General features: G+C 53.3%; 1 protein-coding gene across 5 annotated transcripts in view; it reads right to left on the bottom strand.

Annotated features, from left to right (window-relative positions):
• The window catches only part of Axin2 (axin 2), a 30,542-nt gene extending 13,820 nt beyond the window's left edge, over window positions 1-16,722 (bottom strand). For 2 of the 5 annotated variants that reach the window (XM_058572200.1, XM_046422640.2), the window contains exons 1-3: window positions 16,570-16,722; window positions 12,940-13,871; window positions 5,039-5,179 (exon numbers count right to left, since the gene is read on the bottom strand). In XM_058572200.1, the coding sequence (XP_058428183.1) occupies window positions 5,039-5,179; window positions 12,940-13,754 (956 nt within the window). In that variant the 5' untranslated portion in view covers window positions 13,755-13,871; window positions 16,570-16,722. Of the gene's footprint in view, window positions 1-5,038; window positions 5,180-12,939; window positions 13,872-15,051; window positions 15,430-15,929; window positions 16,363-16,569 lie in introns of those variants that run through there. The other 3 variants (XM_046422639.2, XM_046422641.2, XM_058572201.1) reach the window with 3 other exon arrangements.
• Between the last annotated feature and the right edge of the window lie 2,341 nt (window positions 16,723-19,063).

Genomic DNA, 19,063 nt, shown 5'->3' on the forward strand with positions numbered 1-19,063 from the left:
ACCTAAGAGTGGATGGCTCTGTTCCAGTCCTCTGCATGACAATCTTGGGGGCAAGAATCAAGCAGCCCACAGACCCTACCACTGCACAAGTGACATAGGCTTCAACAGTCCTAGGATCGTCCTCCATCTGTCCCCTCTGAAACTCCTTTCAGGTCCATGAATAGTCTTTTCTCCGCTTTCCTTTTGGATGGAAACCCGTGGTAAAGCTTTATACCTCTTCTGCTTTCTCCATGCAAGGTAGGGGAGAGAGAGAGAGAGAGAGAGAGAAAGAGAGAAAGGTGGCAGGAGAAGCAGGTGACAGCCAGACTGAAGGCAAGAAGACCAAATGATTTCAAATGCACCCCGCCCCACTCCCCAAACACCCAGGGCAGGTGAAGGATCCAAATGTGCGAAAGGCAACTTGTGAACAGAGTAGACAGAGGAGATTTGAGCTTGGAAAGGTGCAAAGGAATTTACAGGCACCTTCAAGGAAATGTGGCTTTAACTCCCCCAGCCAAAAATCTTCTTCCCAAACAGTCCCTCATTCCAAGAGGGGGCCTCTCTCTCCTTTTATTCAAGCTCTAGAAGTGTATGATCAGTTTCCTGGCTGCTCAAAACTGTGGGCTGAAGAGTGCCAGCGCTCTGGTCCCTCTACAGTCTCCTTTAATTATAAACATTTTAGCTAACGAGCCCACTGCCAGGCCCAGCTGTTTCTGGGGAGCACAGATTTTGAAGTGTGGACTCCACTTAGCTGCCATTTAAGCCAAGCCAATTAGCTGAGCCTTTTGACTCGGCTCTGCCCGACCTAACCTGAATGTCGTTTTTCCGGTGGCTTTGAAATAGCAGGCTCCTGCACACGCGCGTCCATGCGCATCTGCATTTGGCAGCCACTCTGAGGCAGCCTCCGATCACAGCCAACATCAAAAGCCTGGTTTGTAAGATAAGGTAATATTTGAAGTCTGCTTGGATGCATTCCCCGGTGTCCAGAACAAACCCCCATAAATAAGATATAAGGGAATAAAGATAAATAAATAAATAAATACAACAAATCACGTCACCCTGTGTGGAATGGGAGGAAATCATCTTGTGCTGATTTGGGGACACTCTGAGCAGAAGCAATCTACAAATGTGGCTGACCTTAGTGACAGGAGCAGCTCCACACAGAAAGAGGAGCCAGCCCTCCACGCCGTGGGCTCGGCTTCCTAGTCCCTGCCATCTCTGCACGCCAGCCTCTACTTGGGTGGCACTGCGCCACTGCTTCTGATGTCCTTGGCCCCCCCGTGCTCCATCTTCCTACGCCTGATGCCTGGGAGCGGCCCCACACTCCTTCTGTCCCCAAGGCCTCACGGATTAGGGTTTAGGATTTTGCTGGAAGTCTGGCAGTTAACTTCCAAAAATATTTAAAAAAACAAAAAAAACATCAGACAATCATTTCTTCCAAGAATACAGGTTCTGAGGGACAGGCTGATAAAACAGCCTTCTCAGAGGCCTATAATGGAGACTCAAATCCCCAGCCATCTTTAACAGGGCTTTTTACTTAGCGGGGAAAACAGAAGTCAGCAGCAGGGTCTGGAAGAAGGCAATGATGTCTTTAAAAGCCCCTGCCTGCTCTGCACATCCAGGCCTGGCGTGCGGCTCCACCAGTAACCAAGCCCAGGCCAGCCCTGCCCCACCTTCTACCCAGGCTGCCTGCAAAGGCCCCTGGGACTTAATTGGTTCTGTCGCAAATGAGACGATTGCTTCCCTGGGCTTGTGTCTAATGAACTCCAACCTTCTGGAGTCTATTGAAGGCTGCCTGTGACCCCCTCGGTCCCCCTCCCCAGCCCTGTCCCCTCCCAACTCCCAGCAGGGCAGCTGACCCCCCTCACCAAGCCCCTCAACCCCTGGCTGCCCACGCTGGCCATTGTGAGAGGAGAAACCGCCGGGGCTCTTTTCATGCTTTATGGGGCGCTCCTATTCACTTGCTCAGGAAATTTCAAAGGGGCCTGCTACCCTCTTATCCCCTCTAAGCTCCCCAGATGAACAATGGGCTGAAAGCGATTCAGTACAGCTTTTCATCCCCACACACTTTATTTCTCGCTTGGCACTCTCATCTGCACGAGGCCCACAATTGGCAGAGCTCTGAAGAGGGGGTCTAATCCCAGTCCTGGGAATCCCGGTGACTGCCCGAGACAGGGCAGATCACACACACCCAGGGCCAGCAGGCCAGAAAGTGCCTCACATCGCACCAAGCTTTAAGTCTATGCCAAGTCTGTTCAGCAAAGAGTGGGGTGACCCCAAGCGACCCATCCCTGGCAGTCAATGGCAGCTTGAGACCTCAGGAACCTCTAAAGTATTAGTAAGCCCCATCCAGTGGACTCTTGGTTCTGGAGACCCTTTGTCCCCCATCATAGGCAGCATGAGACAAATAACCCCAGGTATGGGCGATATCCCACTCCACAGCTGCACTTACAGTTGGTCTACACACTTGGAATGACAGTGAGTCTAACAGTCCTCTCACTTGGTTGGGAGAAGGCTCTGAACCACCCACAGCTGCCAAAAAGACCAGAGCCAACACCATGAACCCTCAGGTCTCTGGGCCTCACAGCTACTCTCTCTAGGCTGCCTGGTTTACTCACTGTGGATCAAGACAGCTACACTTTGTGACACCCTGTTGTAACACCCAGAGGTTCTGCCACTAGGAGCCCCAAGGTATGTGCTGTGCATGACAGAAAGCTGCTAGGTGATGGATTTTCCCATTTGTCTCTGTGCTCGTGTTCTTTACTGGCCTCCACACTATCTCCTGCTACCCAGGATCAGTGGCCTGCAAATCTTTCTGAGTCCTGAAAGTGGATTCCCCACACTTGAAGTCCACAAAGTGCTTCAGCTAATGCAGAAAGGGGCGAGAGCTTTTGTGTCACTTCTAAACGATAACCTGGAAGGCTGTAGGGAGAGCTTCCTCCTAGTCCACCCAAACCTTTTTAAAAAAGCATTCTGATCACTAGTGAAAAGAAACCCAAAGTGACTTAAAGATCTCATGAACAACTAGTCACATCAACACAGTTCATGGCAGAAATGTTCACACTGGGAAAAAAGAAATGTTCATGCTCAGAGAAGACACAGGGGGCAAAGGGTGGGGACCACATCAGGCAGGGATGGCTGTTCTGCTTTTGCAGAGTGGTCAAGGATGCAGCAGGATTTCCTACCTTGTCGTCAAGTCACCAGGACCTGCCTACCTTTCTGACTGGGTCTTGTGAGGATCAAACAGAAACAAGTATGAGGACCACACCCGAGTTATCTCATCATGAACCCAAAATAACACCTCAGTGATGGGCACTGAAATGCAGCCAGGACCAGGAAGCAAGCCAAAAATAGTCTCTAAGAAATCTAAACAGAAGCCTCACAGTCTTAAGTAAACTGCATTGGATTTAGAAGGCTCCCTCAAAGCCTTCATTCAGTTCCAATTTACTCTTATTTTACACGTAGCACTCAGACTCCCACACAATCCACAAATTAATAAATGCGTAAGAGTAATACTTGGACAAGGACAGTAGGTAGAACGACAAAGAGAAAAATGACCTAAAGGGGGGATCAATACATGTAGGCGCAGGTGGCCCCATAGAACCCCACAGCCTATGAGGTGAGGGTACAACACAGTATGAACACAGATCTTGATATTAATTTTTTGGATTATCAAGAAATAAACTACGCCTTGTCTAATACTACTCAGTAAAGATAGATCAAATTGCATTGTGAGAAATACGTCCATCAAAGAATAATTTTTCTCAAGTATGGATACTCAAAGCGCTCAGTGAATATGGGAACCCGAAACCTTTCATTCCTCCACAGCGGATGAACCACTGCTTGCTCTGTGTTCACTAGTGCCAAAATGCTGTTCTTTTATTAAAATGGAATTTTTCACTTAGGGATCTCTCGTCTTTTACTAACAAGGGAATTTGAGGTGACATAATAAAAGCCACCAGGAAAACCAATAGCAGAGTCCCAAGCTAGCCTCCTCGACGTTCCCTATGCCACAGGCCACGCAGCAGTGGCCAAGAGAAACCAGATAGTCTCTAACCAAAGGGAAGAACAGACCTCCAGTTTAGGAAGCCAAGAAGAACAGATAAATAAGCAGGCAGGCCCAACACCACTCAGTGGGTTCGGTTCGCCCTTCAAAACTGTTTCCTTAGCAGGCAAAGTTCTGGCTCCAGAACATTTGTTGAAAAGCCTCAGAGACCATTTTTGGAATGGTGATTCTCAACTCAATGTTGGATAAAGAACCTTTGGGGAACTGCACCCATGCCCAGGGTCCACCTGAGTCTCCTGAATCAAAACCTCAAAGGACGGCAGGAAATGGGGCCCCCCGCCCACACACACCCCTACAAGACCCATGGAGAACTGCTCTCCATCAAGAGAACTACAGCTTAACTTCAAATGGCCTCAAACTCAAAGCAGGACCTCACCAGATGATCTCCTGATCCCATCAGACCACCTCAGTGACTTGGATTACTTCAAAAAAAAAAAAAATCAAATCACCCACCTGCAAATGACCCAAACTCAGGTCCCACTTTGAGGAAGCCTCTACTCAGAATCTCCAGATTCTACAGTCCAGCCTCCACCAACATTTACTGGACCGAACAACGTCCACTGGAACATCTCCGTGTGGGCACTGTACACAGGGTGTCCCTTCAGGAGATACCTGGCTTTCTGAACCACCCTGCTTCGATGCCTCTTCCTCAAAAATACAATGAACCCTTGCAGCTCCTCCTGTGTCCCACCTGATGTTTTGAACCTGCATTTCAAGCCCAGTCAAGGCCAACTGCTCCCACAGGGAGAACCAGAAGGCAGGTTTTGAAACTCCAGGAATGCTGGACTTCGGTTTTCTTCTGCTAAGGTGCCACCTCAACTGCCCTTTGAAAGCTCACAGCTTAATGCCACCCAACAACCATGTCACTCCCCTCAACCAGAGCCACGCCATTGTCACACTCCCGTGCATGGAACCAAGGTCCACACTCACACAGATGGGAATGCCAAGCCAGGGGAGGAGGAGAGGAAACAGGGGGAGCGGCCAGATACTCACACACTGCTGTCCGTCAAGGACATGGAATCATCTGTCAACGCATCACTGGAAATCTCGCTGTCATTAGCGCTGGTGGCTGGTGCAAAGACACAGCCGGAACCCATGTGATATGGATTGACAGGGTCGCTCCTCTTGAGGGACCTGTGGAAAAGCACAGTCAGAGTGTGGCCACTGATGGTCAGTGGAAACCCAGGTCATCAGGTAAGGACACAATCCCACACCTGTTCCATGCCTCCTGCTGCCCAGGTCCAGGTGGGCCACAAAAGGGAGGCCCATCCGCCAGTGAGTCACCCTGGGGAGAGGCAGGTTGGGTTCCCCCCCATCAGTAGGTGTCTGCCAGAGCACAGAAGGAAGTCCAGGGGGGTCCTACAGAGTCCTAAATACACACCTGCAAAGAAGGCATAGACTCTGCTCTGCTCTAGGAGACTGTGATAACAGAGGGGAACAAGTCAGTGGATACAGGTGTCTTTCTCCCCCCTCTCCATACGAGCCTGGCCAAAACAGTGCAATGGCAGGCCCCAAGCATCTTCCCTCCCCGCCCGGTCTGTTAGCCCTAGTGATGTGAACAACTGGGGGCCTGATTGGCCCTCTGGCTTTGATCCTGGTTCCACAGCAGGCCAGACGGATGGGGCAGAAGACTTTAGGACAATGTTAGGGCTCCCTTGGCCCCTGTGCTGGGCCTCTGTCCTGCCCCTTCCCCCATCCAGGCTTTCCTTCCCCCAGGGCTGGCTGAGGCCAGCAGGACTGAAATGAGCAGCACAGCTGTTTTAAAAGGAGGCCCAGGCCCCTCCTCCAGGGGTCTCCAGCCCTTTTGTCTCAGTGGCCTCTGGGTCCCCATTGCTCTCTCTCTTGATCTCCTCCCAGAACAACCAGTGTGCCCCTCTCCTGCTGGGCTGCATTCCTCTTGTGTCAGGGAGCCAGTGGGGGAAGTGGGGATAGGTCAACAGGCTGCAGGAAGGGACCCTTCCTAAAGTCCCTTCAAGCTTAGTGTACCAAGACCCTACCATGCCCCGCAAGGGCAAGGCGGCAGCAAAGAACTCAACTGGAGGAGAAAGGAAGGCTCCTCCCTTTAGAACACATTCTATCAGGCCACAGAAGACAGTCCACAAAGACAGCCTTGGGGCTAGCAAGAGGAGGGGTCCATGAGAGGTCAAGGTAAGCCACCAACAGGTGCTCACTAAGCTCCTACTCACATGTGTCCAGCCCCCTGCTGGGCTCTGGGTATTCGCAGTCCCCAGGTTCTGGTCTCCTGGCCTGGTGGGCACATGACCATCACGTGGGGGGGTATCAGGAGGGAGGCAGGCCTAGTGTTATCAGGGGCGCATAGATGACACACATTGCCCTGGGGACGGAGAGCTGTGCTGTGCCCATTTTATAGCTGAGGCCCTCGGTGGTGCCCTGGTCAGAGCCGGAGCTGGCGGGCATGGTGCTGGTTCATCCAGCTCTCAATGAACCTTTCTTTCTGCCTCTTAATACAAACACAGTCTCAACCTTTTGGAAAGTTCTAGAATACAAGGCAGGACATGAGCAACCTGATACATGATATCAGGTGGCCCAAATGGCAGACAGGAAGTTTCTAGCAGGGATGGTCGGGGCCAGCTCCCTGGGACGGGTGGAAACGAGGTACATCATGATGAATGAGCAGGAATCCAAGGAAAAGACACCAGGACTGAAGGCAGGAAAGCTTTCCCCGACCAGAGAGAGCAGGGTGCAGGGCCAGGAAGGAGGCCCAGGTGCAGGGCCAGAGTCTGTCTGACTGGGACGACGGGGAGGGGCCCTAAGGCAGGGGGCAGCAGGCCCGAGGTAGGGAGGAGAGCGAGCAGGATGTGGGGCCCAGGGTTTGCCACCAGGTGGGACTAGAAGGAGGGGCAGGTGCAAGCCGGGAGCCTCGTGGGAAGCTGTTGCCACATCTGGTGGAAGGGCAACAGGGGGCAGTGGGACGGAAAAGAAAGCAGGAGAGCCTGCCAGCTGCGTGTGCCAAGAGCTACCCCCGCAGAAACACTGGAGTGAAGCTCCAGGCTCACCTGCCGCCCTCAGTTCAGAAACGTTAACGACCAGGAACACCACTGACCAACCAACCACTAGGCATGCTCCTGAGGGGACAGGGTCTTCGTCACTACTCCCCACTACCAAGAACAGGGCTGGCACACAGCAGGTTAACAGCTGCTGTTTTCTAATCCTCAAAACCACCCAAGGAGGTCCCCAAGCCTTAAATGGGCCAAGTACCTTATCAAGGCCACCCCACTGGAGACTTGGTTGGAGCGGCTGAATGTCAGCTGGGACCTGACCTTGTTCTAAGGCACTAGGCTGGAGCAGAAAGCCAGACCTTAGAGATGCGACATAGGCATGGAATTAACCAGAAGGTGCAAACATGCTGCATACTTTTGTGACTGAACTGCCCCAAGGACACTGGCCCTGTCCACCTAACTGTAGAGGCTAAAAGTCTTGCCCCTTCCTGGGACTTTCAGCAAAGACTCAACGAGAATGGTCAGTCTCCTGTGAACCCCTGCACCCCATGCTTTCTGAACAAGCAGAGAAAGGCTGTGAACACAGGCCGCGGGGGGGACGTGGGAAAAGCACCGTCCCAGCCCATGAGGAACTCAAGAGGAGGATGCTCCCAGCTCACCCTCACCCTGAGGCAGAACCAGAGGAAATGGGCTTCACAAGTCAGAGAGAAGAAAGGACTTCTACCTGGTCAGAGAGCTGTGAGCGGGAGTGGATGAGGGTAGGCCAAAGAACCACCCAAGTCTAAACTGCCCCAGTTCTAGCTCTCCAGGGCTCGCAGGTGGGGGCCCCGCCTCACAGCAGGTGAACAAGATTACCTCTTTGTAGGTAGGTTCTGCACACTCTTGACAGAGACCAGAAGTCAGAGACTGGGACTGGCCAGCTGGACCAAGGAACAGCCTCCCACGTTGGGGGGCATCCACCTGAGAAGTGAGCAGGTCAAATGTGGCCACCTATGCTATGCTCTCCCACGCTGACGGGCCAGGCAAGAGCGCTGTGATTGGAGGTGTCACAGTCACACTCCAAAAGAGCCAACCACCAGCAAAAACAACTGTCCTCAAAAGTGCTACTGACTTCTCCCACAGTATTTACCATGACTTAGCTCAACAGAGCGCTGGCCCCTTTCCTGTCCAATGTCCGTCTCATGTACCAGACTGAGCACTTCACGAGGGGTTGGGCCCTGTTTGCCACGTGTCTCCAACACCAAAAGTAGTTGGTGGCACGTGGCAGCTCACAACTTGGTTAAGCCTTCTTCAAAGACCTAGATCCAAACAGATTGCTAAAAAGTTTGAAAAGAGGAACAGAGGAAGATCAGAGAAACCAGAGCAGCCATAAACAGCACTCAAACACTCTCCTTCCCTTGGTCCTGCTATCTTGGTGGCATTAACACATCAACAATGCCTCAGATGTAAGACTTATATTTCTGCCTCCACGGGGAGAAAATGACTCAATAGAAATTCCTTCCTCCCCAGCAAAAACAAAAGACACCTAACTCAAACCCCATGTGCGCAGAGTCCCGCCAATTCTTTCACACATGGATCCCAAAATAAACTCGGCTCCCTCCACTTCTAAAATAGAGGGCTACTGTGTGGCCAGTAATTAAAACTGGAATATACTGCTCTCAACTCAGTTGACTGCAATAAAGTACTTGGATTTTCCTGCAGTCATAACAAGATGAAGCAGAGGAAGGAGGTAAGGTTGTGGGGAGACGGAAACTCAATTTTGAAGTGCCCAGAACTTTCTCAAAAGCACCACTTAATTTTAAGAAAGCAGATTAGAGCTGTTTTCTTGTGATTACTTAAAAAAAGGGGGGGGGGGGGAACTCGACCATGCTACAGTAATTGCACCCAGATGCTTTGATTCCTTCTTCCTAGGCTTCCAGTTGCTGCAAGGACTTTACATTCCTATGGAGCGCAGAGGCCTGGGGCACATATGGGTATGCTCTTTGCACCGGGCGTGCATCCACAGCCTTCCTCTGCCACTTCAGTATGCAGAGGGGTTTCAGCTGTCAGAGAGCAGAGGCTCCTGGGAGCTCAACGGATGTGAGTGTTTGTGGCTAGCCCACTCTTCTCTCATCTCCACAAGATGATGAGATGCTCTGCCGCAGCCCCTCCCCACAGCCCGGAACAGAGGCTCCCTACAGAGAGCCCACACAACCATCCTCAGGGCCTCCTTATAGGGCCCTTCACAGCAATGCGACTTAAAGATGACTTGCTTCCAAGCCGGTGCTAAGGCTTCCAAGAGTCTCTGACAATATACTTACAAAGTCCCTGCCCAACAGGCAACACCCACTTCAACAGCATTTTTGAAGGCAAGATCAAGGGGTGTGCAGTGAGGGGTCAGTGCCTTTTGGAACCAGGCAAAGTTTGACAAGTGTATCTTAGCCAAAGGCCTTCACCGAGCTTCATCCTCTGATTGCTGACTACTGCTTCCTGCATATCTTTCCAATGGCATCATTTTCTTTGATAACTGAAGCCAAGATTGATTCCAATGGCTTCACACAAAAACGGGCCTCATCAGCGAGTTCTTTCAGAGAACAGGAAGCACTTGGAGCCAGCAGAGGGCCATCTGCTGGGCCCAGTGGATTTTAAGTGAGGCCAGAGCAGAGGGCCCAATCCAAGGCAGATGAGCCCTGCCTGGGGCCCGGGCAGAAAGGGAAGCAATGCTCTGTGCACCCAACACTGTATCCCCTGCCCAAAATAAATGCTGGGCCGAGAGCCCACACCCGCAGTCCCCTCAGCCCACACCCCGACACTGTGTGTTTGTGTGCTGGGGTTTTTACACGTGCTCCTACCAACAGGTCACTTTTGCGCTCAGTTATTTATAGAGACCATCAAAAGCCTAAGCATCCCACTCAACCACTAGCAAACCAGAGCCCTTCCCTCTGAGGATAATTCCTGCTCTTCCGTCCCAACTATTTATATTAAACCTGACACCAAATCAGTAAGGACGCAAACAAGTCATTAAAAATGAGGCTCCTTTGAGTGCCCAAGGTAAACACAGGGCTTGGAAGGCTGGCCAGTGCCCTGGGCATCTGGCTGCCAAGACTCTCGCCAGTTGACCAGAGACCCTCGGCAGGGCTCCTGTTCTGTTTCATTTAGTTTACAGAAGTAACTTCCTATGCCCCTCCTGTGTGCCCGGCACTTTGCACGATGAGGAAGTGGATGCAGGGGTGGGCTCAGCACCAAGAGTCAGTGGATGCCCGCAGCACAGGAACTGGCTGGAGGGACGCGCTTGAGCAAGTCCAACAAGCATCAAGCGCTGAGGCCTGGGAAGGGGAACCTACAAAACCTCACAAGGAAAAATGGGCCAAAACCTAAGAGCTACTCTTTAAAAGTGATATGCCAACTCGGTGCCCTTTTCACATCCCCAATTACGGTTAATTATACCAATTATAACACTTTATATCTTTTCAAAATGCTTCCCTTTACAAAGGGCTTTTGTGTTTATTATTTTGATCCTGAGAATAGCCCTATGACTATGACAGAAGGATCATGCCAACCCATTTTACAGATGGGCACATTAGGTTCAAAGTCTTCAATATTAGTTTCAGAAAGATGAACAGGGCTGGAACCAAGGGTCGGGATAACTCCCAATACACTTTCAGCAAAGACTCGATGAGAATGGTCAGTCTCCAGTGCATCCCTGCACCTCGTGCTTTCTGAATAAGCAGAGAAAGGCTGTGAACACTGGCCGCGGGGGGACCTGGGGACAGCATCTCCCTTGGGGGGGACTGTACCCACACTCAAATATCTTGCATGTTAAAATGAAATTAGATCATGTGGGTATTCTTAAATTCTCTGACAATGCTCAGGGAAGACAGACAGGCTGCAGATAGTCCAGGTGAAATGCTTCATTCCAACCCAACAGTGGGAAGATCACACATGAATCTAGTATGAGGACACTCAGCCAATGAACAGCCATCCTGTCTCCATCAAGGGTGTCCCCAGTTTACAACCAAGAAGGCAGCACTGAAAAAAGGATCTTCTGCCCTGTCTTGGGACCCCAACAGCTTCTCAAGAGCAATCTCAAATTTGGTGCTGGAAATACCCCAAAGAAGCCTCAGAGAGGGGGAAAAGCAAACCAGGCTCTCTCCTGCCCATGCACAAGGAGAAGAGTGCTCTCCTCCTGTTGGCATCCAAAACCACACTGTGCTATTTGCAAAGGTGACAATCAGGTTGAGACACAGAAGCTCCACTGTCAGAAGGCCTCTGGGAATGCAGCCTTGTCACAGGCCTTCAGGCATCTCAGCTCTGACCACAAGTGAGTGGGAGGGCAAGGAGGCCGGCAGAAGAGGTTTACCCCAGTGTCGTCATGATGGAGCAGCGCACAGTGGCAGGCGTTCAGTGACTTCCCTACTTCAGGGGCCAGAAACAGTCTTCCAAAACAACCTGACTCCCTAAGCTTAGAGGTGCTGAAAGAACTCCTTCATGTGGGGCTGGGGCTATAGCTCAGGCACTGGGTTTGATCCTCAGCACCACATTAAAAACAAATAAAGACACTGTGTGTTTATCTACAATTAAAAAAAAAAAAAAACCTCCTTCATGTGATCCTGTACTTCCTTGCAAAAGCCAATCCTGTTCAATTTAGGTACAGACCAGCTGTCTGAGCATTGGTAAACTGGCTGCCAAGGCTGTGAGGGCGCCCCCTGGTGGAGAGAGAATGAGCCTGCCATTGTCTCTCACTAACCGTCAATGCCCTTGGCTGCATCTAATCATAGCCTGCTAGGCTCAAACCTAGGGACCCCAACCTGAGAGGCTGAAGATATACTATCAGGTGCCTACCCTCTCCTCCGGTACTGGACAATGGAGGCCACACCCTTCAGAGAGGGGGAAACCTCCAGGCAGCTACCTAGCAGACCAGGGTCCATAACATTAAGATCTACAGGGAAAGCAAAATAAGCCATTTAGATGGCAATCAAGTACGGCCCCACCTCTTCCCTTGCATGTCATAAGCAACAACCTCGACCAAGAAGTGCATTCTCTTGTCAGATATTAGGAAGTGGGAAAAGGCAAGGAAACAGAAAAACTCAACCTTAAAGGAGATCTTAAGTTGCCTGCAAAGATTGAGAATCTTAAGAATTGGCCATTCTGCAAAGGATTTTGTCTTTGAAGCTTCAAAAGGAGAAAATATTCTAGGACCCAGTCCTCCTGGACCAAGGTCTCTTCTCCATCAGCACTTAGCAACAAAATCAACTGAGGTCTGACTCTCGGGGTCTAGGCATTGAAAAACTTCAATTCATAAACCAGCAGAGTCCAAAGCTAAGGGACCTTCCCAGGGTTAAAAGGGTTTGTGTTGGGGTAAGTATCTACAAAGAGAACCACAAGTTTGGTCGTTAAGCCAAATGCTGGCTCTTATCTTAGCATAAAAAAGTTCAAAGGATCCCACTTACCCCTCGATGGGTGCACACATTATTTCCTGTGCCTCCACCACAACCCAGCTTCCTCCCTAGCCATGTTAATTCCCCTCTGCTGATTAGGGGTGGAATGACCCCTTCCCAAACCGGTGCTTAGTGGGTCTGGTGACTCAGAGGCATCAAAAGCTGCTGTCCTCTCTCTGTCTCTCTTTCTCTCTCTCTCTCTCTCAACCCCTTCTGAGGCTCTAGCCCAGGATAATAAGTAACCCACATTAATGAATACTGCCTGCTACTGTTTGAAGTCAGCACTGGAAGACTTCGGTATTTAGCTGTGCCTGCATCATCTCCACCCACCCCCTTAAACAACAAAACCAAGATCAAAAGGTTCTGGCCAGCGGTCCTAGATCTCAACAGACCTTTGTCAGCCTCTGCAGCACATCCATTCATCCATCCATCCATCCATCCAACTTAATTCAAAACATCTGTAAAGTCCAGATCAGCCTGCAAGCCCCGCCCCCACCCGCCTCTGCCAAAGTCTTACCTGTATCCATTTTCAACAGTCTCTGTGGACCGCACACTCGCTGTGGCCCTCAGGGTTTTGCTGGACAAGCCAACCACAGTGGGTGAAAGTTTGCACTTGAAGTCGGCACAAGTCCATTCCTCTTCTTCATTCAAGGTGGGGAGGTAGCCACACAAGACCTTTAGGCTCCCGAGTCCAGCATTACTCATGTAAGCTGTGTTCTCTCCCCCACTCCTCACATATTCGAGGTATATATCAGAAGTCAAAAACATCTGGTAGGCATTTTCCTCCATCACCGATTGGATCTCAGTCTGTGCCTGGTCAAACATGATGGAGTCAATCTGTTGCTTCTTGATGCCATCTCTTATGTAGGTCTTGGTGGCAGGTTTCAGTTGCTTGGAGACAATGCTGTTGTTCTCAATGTACCTCTTGTAGATTGCTTTGGCTACTCTCAAAGTTTTGGTATCCTTAAGGTTCATCTGCCTGAATCCATTGCAGGCAAACCAGAAGTCTAAAGTATCCACACATTTCTCCCTCTCCAGGAAAGTCCGAAAGAGGTAAGCACCGTCTTGGTCGCCCAACAAGCAGTGCAGGGACTTGGTCCATCTAGTCAGAGGGGAATCCGGGGACGCCCGCCCCTCGGGCTCCCCCAACCCATCTTCATTTCGCCTGGTGTTTGAGGCGACAGGCATGAGTTTAGGGGCCTGGCCCTTGCCCATCCCCAGCTGGCAGGGTGGGGTCTCCCCTTCTTCCCCTGGAACCGGGGGCCGAGGGGCATCCTCGCGGAAGCTGCTGCTGGGATCCGGGAGGCGAGTCACCAACACAGCGCTACTCATAGTGAGGAAGCTCTTCTACTGAGTTGGGATTTTTTTTCTTCCAGTTCCTCTCAGCAATCCGCGTGGTCTCTCTCTTTCTCTCTCTCAAGTCAGCAGGGGCTCATCTGAGCCTCCTCTCTGGGAAGAAAAGGAAGGGGGGAGGTGGGGAGAGAGAAAAGGGTATTGATCTAATCAAAACCAGATCTACCCAACATCAAAGCAAGAAAGTAAACAGGCTTTTCAACTCCTCAAATTCAAATCAAGCAACCCCGCTATCCGTGAGGTGCTCATCTCAAGTATCCGAAGCTGCTTTTTCAAAGGCGAAATCTGAGCTTCCCTCACCCTTTTTCAGGGGTGGTGGAGCTGGGGAAGGGGCGGAGAAGGTGAGATGGAAGGGCGGGGGCGGAGAGGACAACAAGGGAGGTGTAAGACACAACTTTCCAAATACCGGCTCAGCCCCAGCGCACGCACGTAGGGGCAGCCCAGTCCGCCCCCCTCCGAGAGCATCAACTCCTAGGAGGCACACTCCCAGCCGTCGGGCTGTGTGCAGGTGATGTCAATTTCGGTTAAAATTTCCCCGCTCAACTCTGCACAGATAACTGGAGCTCCAAACGTGCCCTTCCCCGGCATCTGGTTCCCATTCCTCCCATCCGCCCCCTCCCAGTGCGCTCCCTCTTCCACTCCTTAAAAATATAGAAGATCCCAGCCCAAAAGAAGCCCGCCCAACATAGATGGAATGGGGCTCCCACACTTCCAGATTCAGTAGGCACCTTCTCCCGTCCCAAATGCAAATGTTGCCCCCCCCCACCCGACGCACGCCAAGAATCCGTCTCAGGCTATACCTCTGTCTTACCGCTCCCAAAACCAGAAAGCAAATCACTCAGATGAGACTGGTCTTGGAACTTTGCAAAATAGCTGAAAAGCCTCAGAACCCGTCGCTCCCTTACCTCTAACCCGCCTCCCTGAGTCGCGAACCCTACAAAACCAGATCAGAAGCGGTCTCACGCTACTACTGCCTGTGCCAAGAATCCCGAACTCCACTGACCTCAAAGCTCTTTTTTCCCCCCAAAAACCCCAAAGTCTTATCTAACCAATAAACAAGTCGCTTTCCCTAGCACGGGAAGGATCAAACTAAGAAAGGTAGGGGCGGTCCGGGTGGACTGCTGGGAGAGGGGCCGGGGACCTGGCCCTGGGTGGGTACATGCGGCCCGGGCCTGGGACCTCAGGACGCCGTGCTGGGCAACGCCGCCTGTGGAGTGGCAGGGCTGCGGGTGGCGCCGCGCACCCGGGAGGAGGGGAGGTGGGGCGGCCCCGTTACCTGCAAGACGAAGGCCGCCGAGGCCAGGCTCTCATCTCCTCCGAGCCCCTCCGGCCCGGCCCCCCAGCCCAAACTCAACCGAACACCTCCAGAGCCCGGGTGAACGAACCGCAGAGCGTGGAGTCCGAGCCCCAGGACCGGCGAGCAGCGACCCGAGCTCGGGCGGGGGTCGGTCCCCAGCGCCGCGGTTCGCAGCAGCGCCCGCAGAAAAAGCACGGAAAGCAGCCGCCTAGTCCAGAAATGGCGACGCGCGAAGTCGCTGCCTCTCCGCAAAAGGGGCCTGGGAGACCCGGGGCGCGGGGCCCGGACGGGAGGAAGGGACGCGGGCACCCCGGGCTCCGGCCGGTCCAGCGCGCGGACTGAGCCTCCGCCAGTGCTCAGGGCCCCTTAGCGCGGACCCGCGGCTGGGAGGGCAGAGGAGGAGGGAGAGAAGTGGGAGGGGAGCACCGGGCGGGGGAGAGGCGGGGGAGGGGGCGGAGGGGAGCGAAGGCGGGGGTGGGGGCGGAGGGGAGGGCAAGCGGGGGGCGCCGCCGCCCTTTCATCCCACCTTCCAAAGGCACTCCCGCGTACACTCACTCCCCGACTCACATCCATAACCACAGCGACGCGACCCCCGAAGGGGATGTGCGCCCTCCGCCACTTGGAGAAGTCTCCCTGCCCGGCCCCCAGCCACCCGGCCCCCGCAATGGGGAGGGGGCTTCGCGCAGGACGCTCGGGGTGGCCCGGCCAAGCCCCCAGGAGTGCTGGGCGCCTGTCCGGCAGCTCCCCTCTGCGCCTGCCCAGAGCGAGCCCCGAAATAGCCGGCCTGCCAACTTCAAAGGGCCGCCCGGCACATCAAAGCGCGCGGGCCGCCCGGCCGCCGCGGCCTCGTCACTCACCATTGATCCGCGCGCGCGCTCCGCGGCGAGACCTCGCAGGCACCCCGGGCAGGGCCCCGGCCCCAGCCCCCGGCTTCGCTCGCAGAGGCAGTCCCGGGCCCCCCCGGGCCGGCCGGGGCGTCGGAGAACATAGGGAGTCCGCGGCAGGGGAGGGGGTGCGGGGAAACGACGATCCCGGATTAGAGCGAGGTCTCCGCGGGGGAGGGGAGAGGCGCCCGCCGCCCCTTTTATGCAAACGATCCGAGCGGGCCTCCGCCCCCGCCGCGGCCTCCCCTGGCCCCTCCGGCCCCCGCCCGGCCCGGCTTTCAACACAGGTCCTGTTTCCAGCAGTCACTCGGCGCACCAAATGTCCTCCGGGCGCTTCCAACAAAAACTGCGCTGTGGATTTAACTGTGCACTTCAAAGGCGCGAGCCGAGCGCACGGTCCTGGAAGGGAGGTACTCGCCGGCCGCACCCGGCCGCCCCCCGCGCCTGCCGTCCCGGAGCCCGCCGCCCAGCCCGCACCCCCTGCGTGCCCTGCCTCCGGCCCGCTGGGCCCCCTCCTGTCGCCCGCGCCCACTACACAGCCCGACACGACCTCGTCCTGGTCCTAGGGGGCTTTCCTTGAGCTACTCCTCTGTGGCCCCGCCGCCGCCCCCACCTTTTACAGCAGGGCTTTCGACCCGGGAGGCGGGCGCCACGGTCGCCAGGCAGCCCCCAAATCCATCGCGCTGCGGGGTTATTTTTATTTCCCGGCTCTCGGGCTGTTACTGAGTTGCCAGGACCTTATCAAAGCGCAGCCGGCTCCAGCCGACTCCCCCTGGCCGGGCTTGGGAGCCAGTGATCCCGCCGCGCCAATCACAGCGGCGCTCGGCCGGCCCGCGCCGCCCGCCTTAAAGGGACAGCGCCCCGCTCCCGCCCGGCCCCGCCCCGTCCCGCCCCCGCCGCACGCTCCGCTCCCGCGTTAACTCTTCCCCAGCCCTCTACCGCCCCTAGTCAGCCCCCCGCGGCCTCCCGGGCGTTCTCTGCCGGAGTTCTGATTCGGTCTTTCAAGTTCTCCGGCCTCTTTGCTCTTGTCTCCTCCCCCTGCCTGCCCTCAACTGCTCTGGAATGCAACAGTTTCTTATAACAATCTGGCCATCGCAAGAACTGCAAGCAAGCAGATTTTTTTTTCTATCATCAAACATTTCCACCACTGTTCAAGTTTCCCTGGGAATTTGTGCTCGGAGGAGCTTGGAAAGGGAGTTTTTGCCCCGGAATCAACTGGCCAAGTGCCGTAGGGCGCACGCCGGCCCGAACGCGGAAGGCACTCGAGGAGTGTGAACGCTTGCACGCATTAATCTTGAGTTTGGGTAAATAACAGTTTGCGGATGATTGGCGTTTGTGCATGTGTGAAGATGAGACTGTGAATCTTCTAACTCAGGCCTGGGTGCTGGAGACGCTCCCTGACACTGCGTTAGGGAGTGTGCCTCAACTCCTTGAAGATTTACCCCAACTTCCCAACCTTGCCTGGCTGTCAGAGTGCTCAGTGCACCCACGTGAGCCTTCTCTCTGAACCAGCGCATGCTCACTACTGACTCCCAAAAGGTCTCCATCCTCCCATTTGTTACCTATTCAACAGTCAGGGAATGTTTTTATCCCCTCTTGATACATGGTTTCAATGTATTCAAAACACTCTCTTGTCACCTTTGAATTCCTCCCCACATTCTTCCCCAAATGTTTTTAAGGCACAAAATAGACTGCAAACCCAGAACATTATTTATACATTCATCAATTGCTATACAATGATTCCCTCATTTGATGAGCTAATAAACTTTTCTTCCTTTCAAAAAACAGAAAAGTGTGAACTAAAGAGATCCAAAGAGTGGAAGAGCCCTGGCCTCAACAGAGCTGGGCAAATCTTTGGCTCTCCAATGCTACTGACTTTTTCTTTATTTGTTGCTGAACTTAATGGATGGCAAGTCCTTATGAGTAGAAAGAAGGCCTATCAGTAGGCCTTCAGAACTTTAAAGCAGGCAAGAAACATGACTCTCTAGTTTCCATAGGAAAAGAGAAATAATATAGGCCAGGGACTGCAATCCCTCCATCTCTGCCTATGGGGCTGCCATAAGGGATTAGAGTTCTTATAGCCAAACTTGAGCTACTGGACACATGGCAGGTGGCATCTACCTCCCCAAGGCCTGCCTCTCTGTGTCCATCAGCCTTGCCTCCCAGGCCTAAAGCCAGTAATCCAGGCTGTGAAATACAGTCCCTCCTAGGAAGGCCAAGGAAAGTGTGTGTTCCCAGGATACATCTTGGTCTTGGGACAAGTGTGAGAGGTAGGAAATTGGGGGGCCTTAACAGCTTCCTGGCATCTGGACAGTGAATGGCACAAGACTGCTCTCAGCCTTCATCTCAACTGGTATGCAGATCTGGACCAAGGGCACACCCACCCCTACTGGAGACCAAGACTACAGGAATGCCAAGAGCAGAACTGACACCATGGTCCCTGGGAGTCATCAGGCCACAGAGGGTGTTATTACTGGAACAAAAGTGTAGAGGGGGATGAATTGCATAGAAGCATCTACAATACAAACAACAGTAGGGGTGGTGCATGTACACACACACACACACACACACACACACACTCTGCGGGGGAGGGGAGACAGAAAAAAAAATCAAAACAGTCCAAATCAAAATAAACAATGTTCAGAAAGAGGAGCCTTTCAAAAAGGAAGTGGAAAGTTGGTCTTCATGGGTGGTTTTCCTCCCCTCCCAGTTGTCCCCACTGACCCTCTGGTGCCCCCCAACCAACCACAATCCTCACAGGCTGGGTTTTAACCAAGGGCTCTCCTGCTCCTTCATTATCCCAGGACTGCGGCAGCAGGAAGGAGGGGCTGGGGAGCCCCGTTTGGTTTGGATCTTCTTAGTAATAACTCCTCTGGGAATTGGATTCCAGAACAGGTGCTAGGGTCACCTTAGGCCAATGACTCCTCGACTATCACTGCCATATTACCCCCTGCCCATTCCCTTCCCCGGGGCTTCATATCTGGTGGGGCATTTTCCATCTGGCAGGAGGCTGAGCCAAGTGCTGAGAAGCCAAAAGCCCTTTTCAGCCGCTAGGTCTTTGACAACTTGTTGATAATATTTCTAGAGGAGGATCCCCAGTCCTTTGC

This window comes from Marmota monax, unplaced genomic scaffold (genome assembly GCF_021218885.2).
Source record: "Marmota monax isolate L192 unplaced genomic scaffold, Marmota_monax_Labrador192_F-V1.1 WCK01_AAM20220418_F8-fsc00173, whole genome shotgun sequence".
Lineage (NCBI taxonomy): Eukaryota > Metazoa > Chordata > Mammalia > Rodentia > Sciuridae > Marmota > Marmota monax.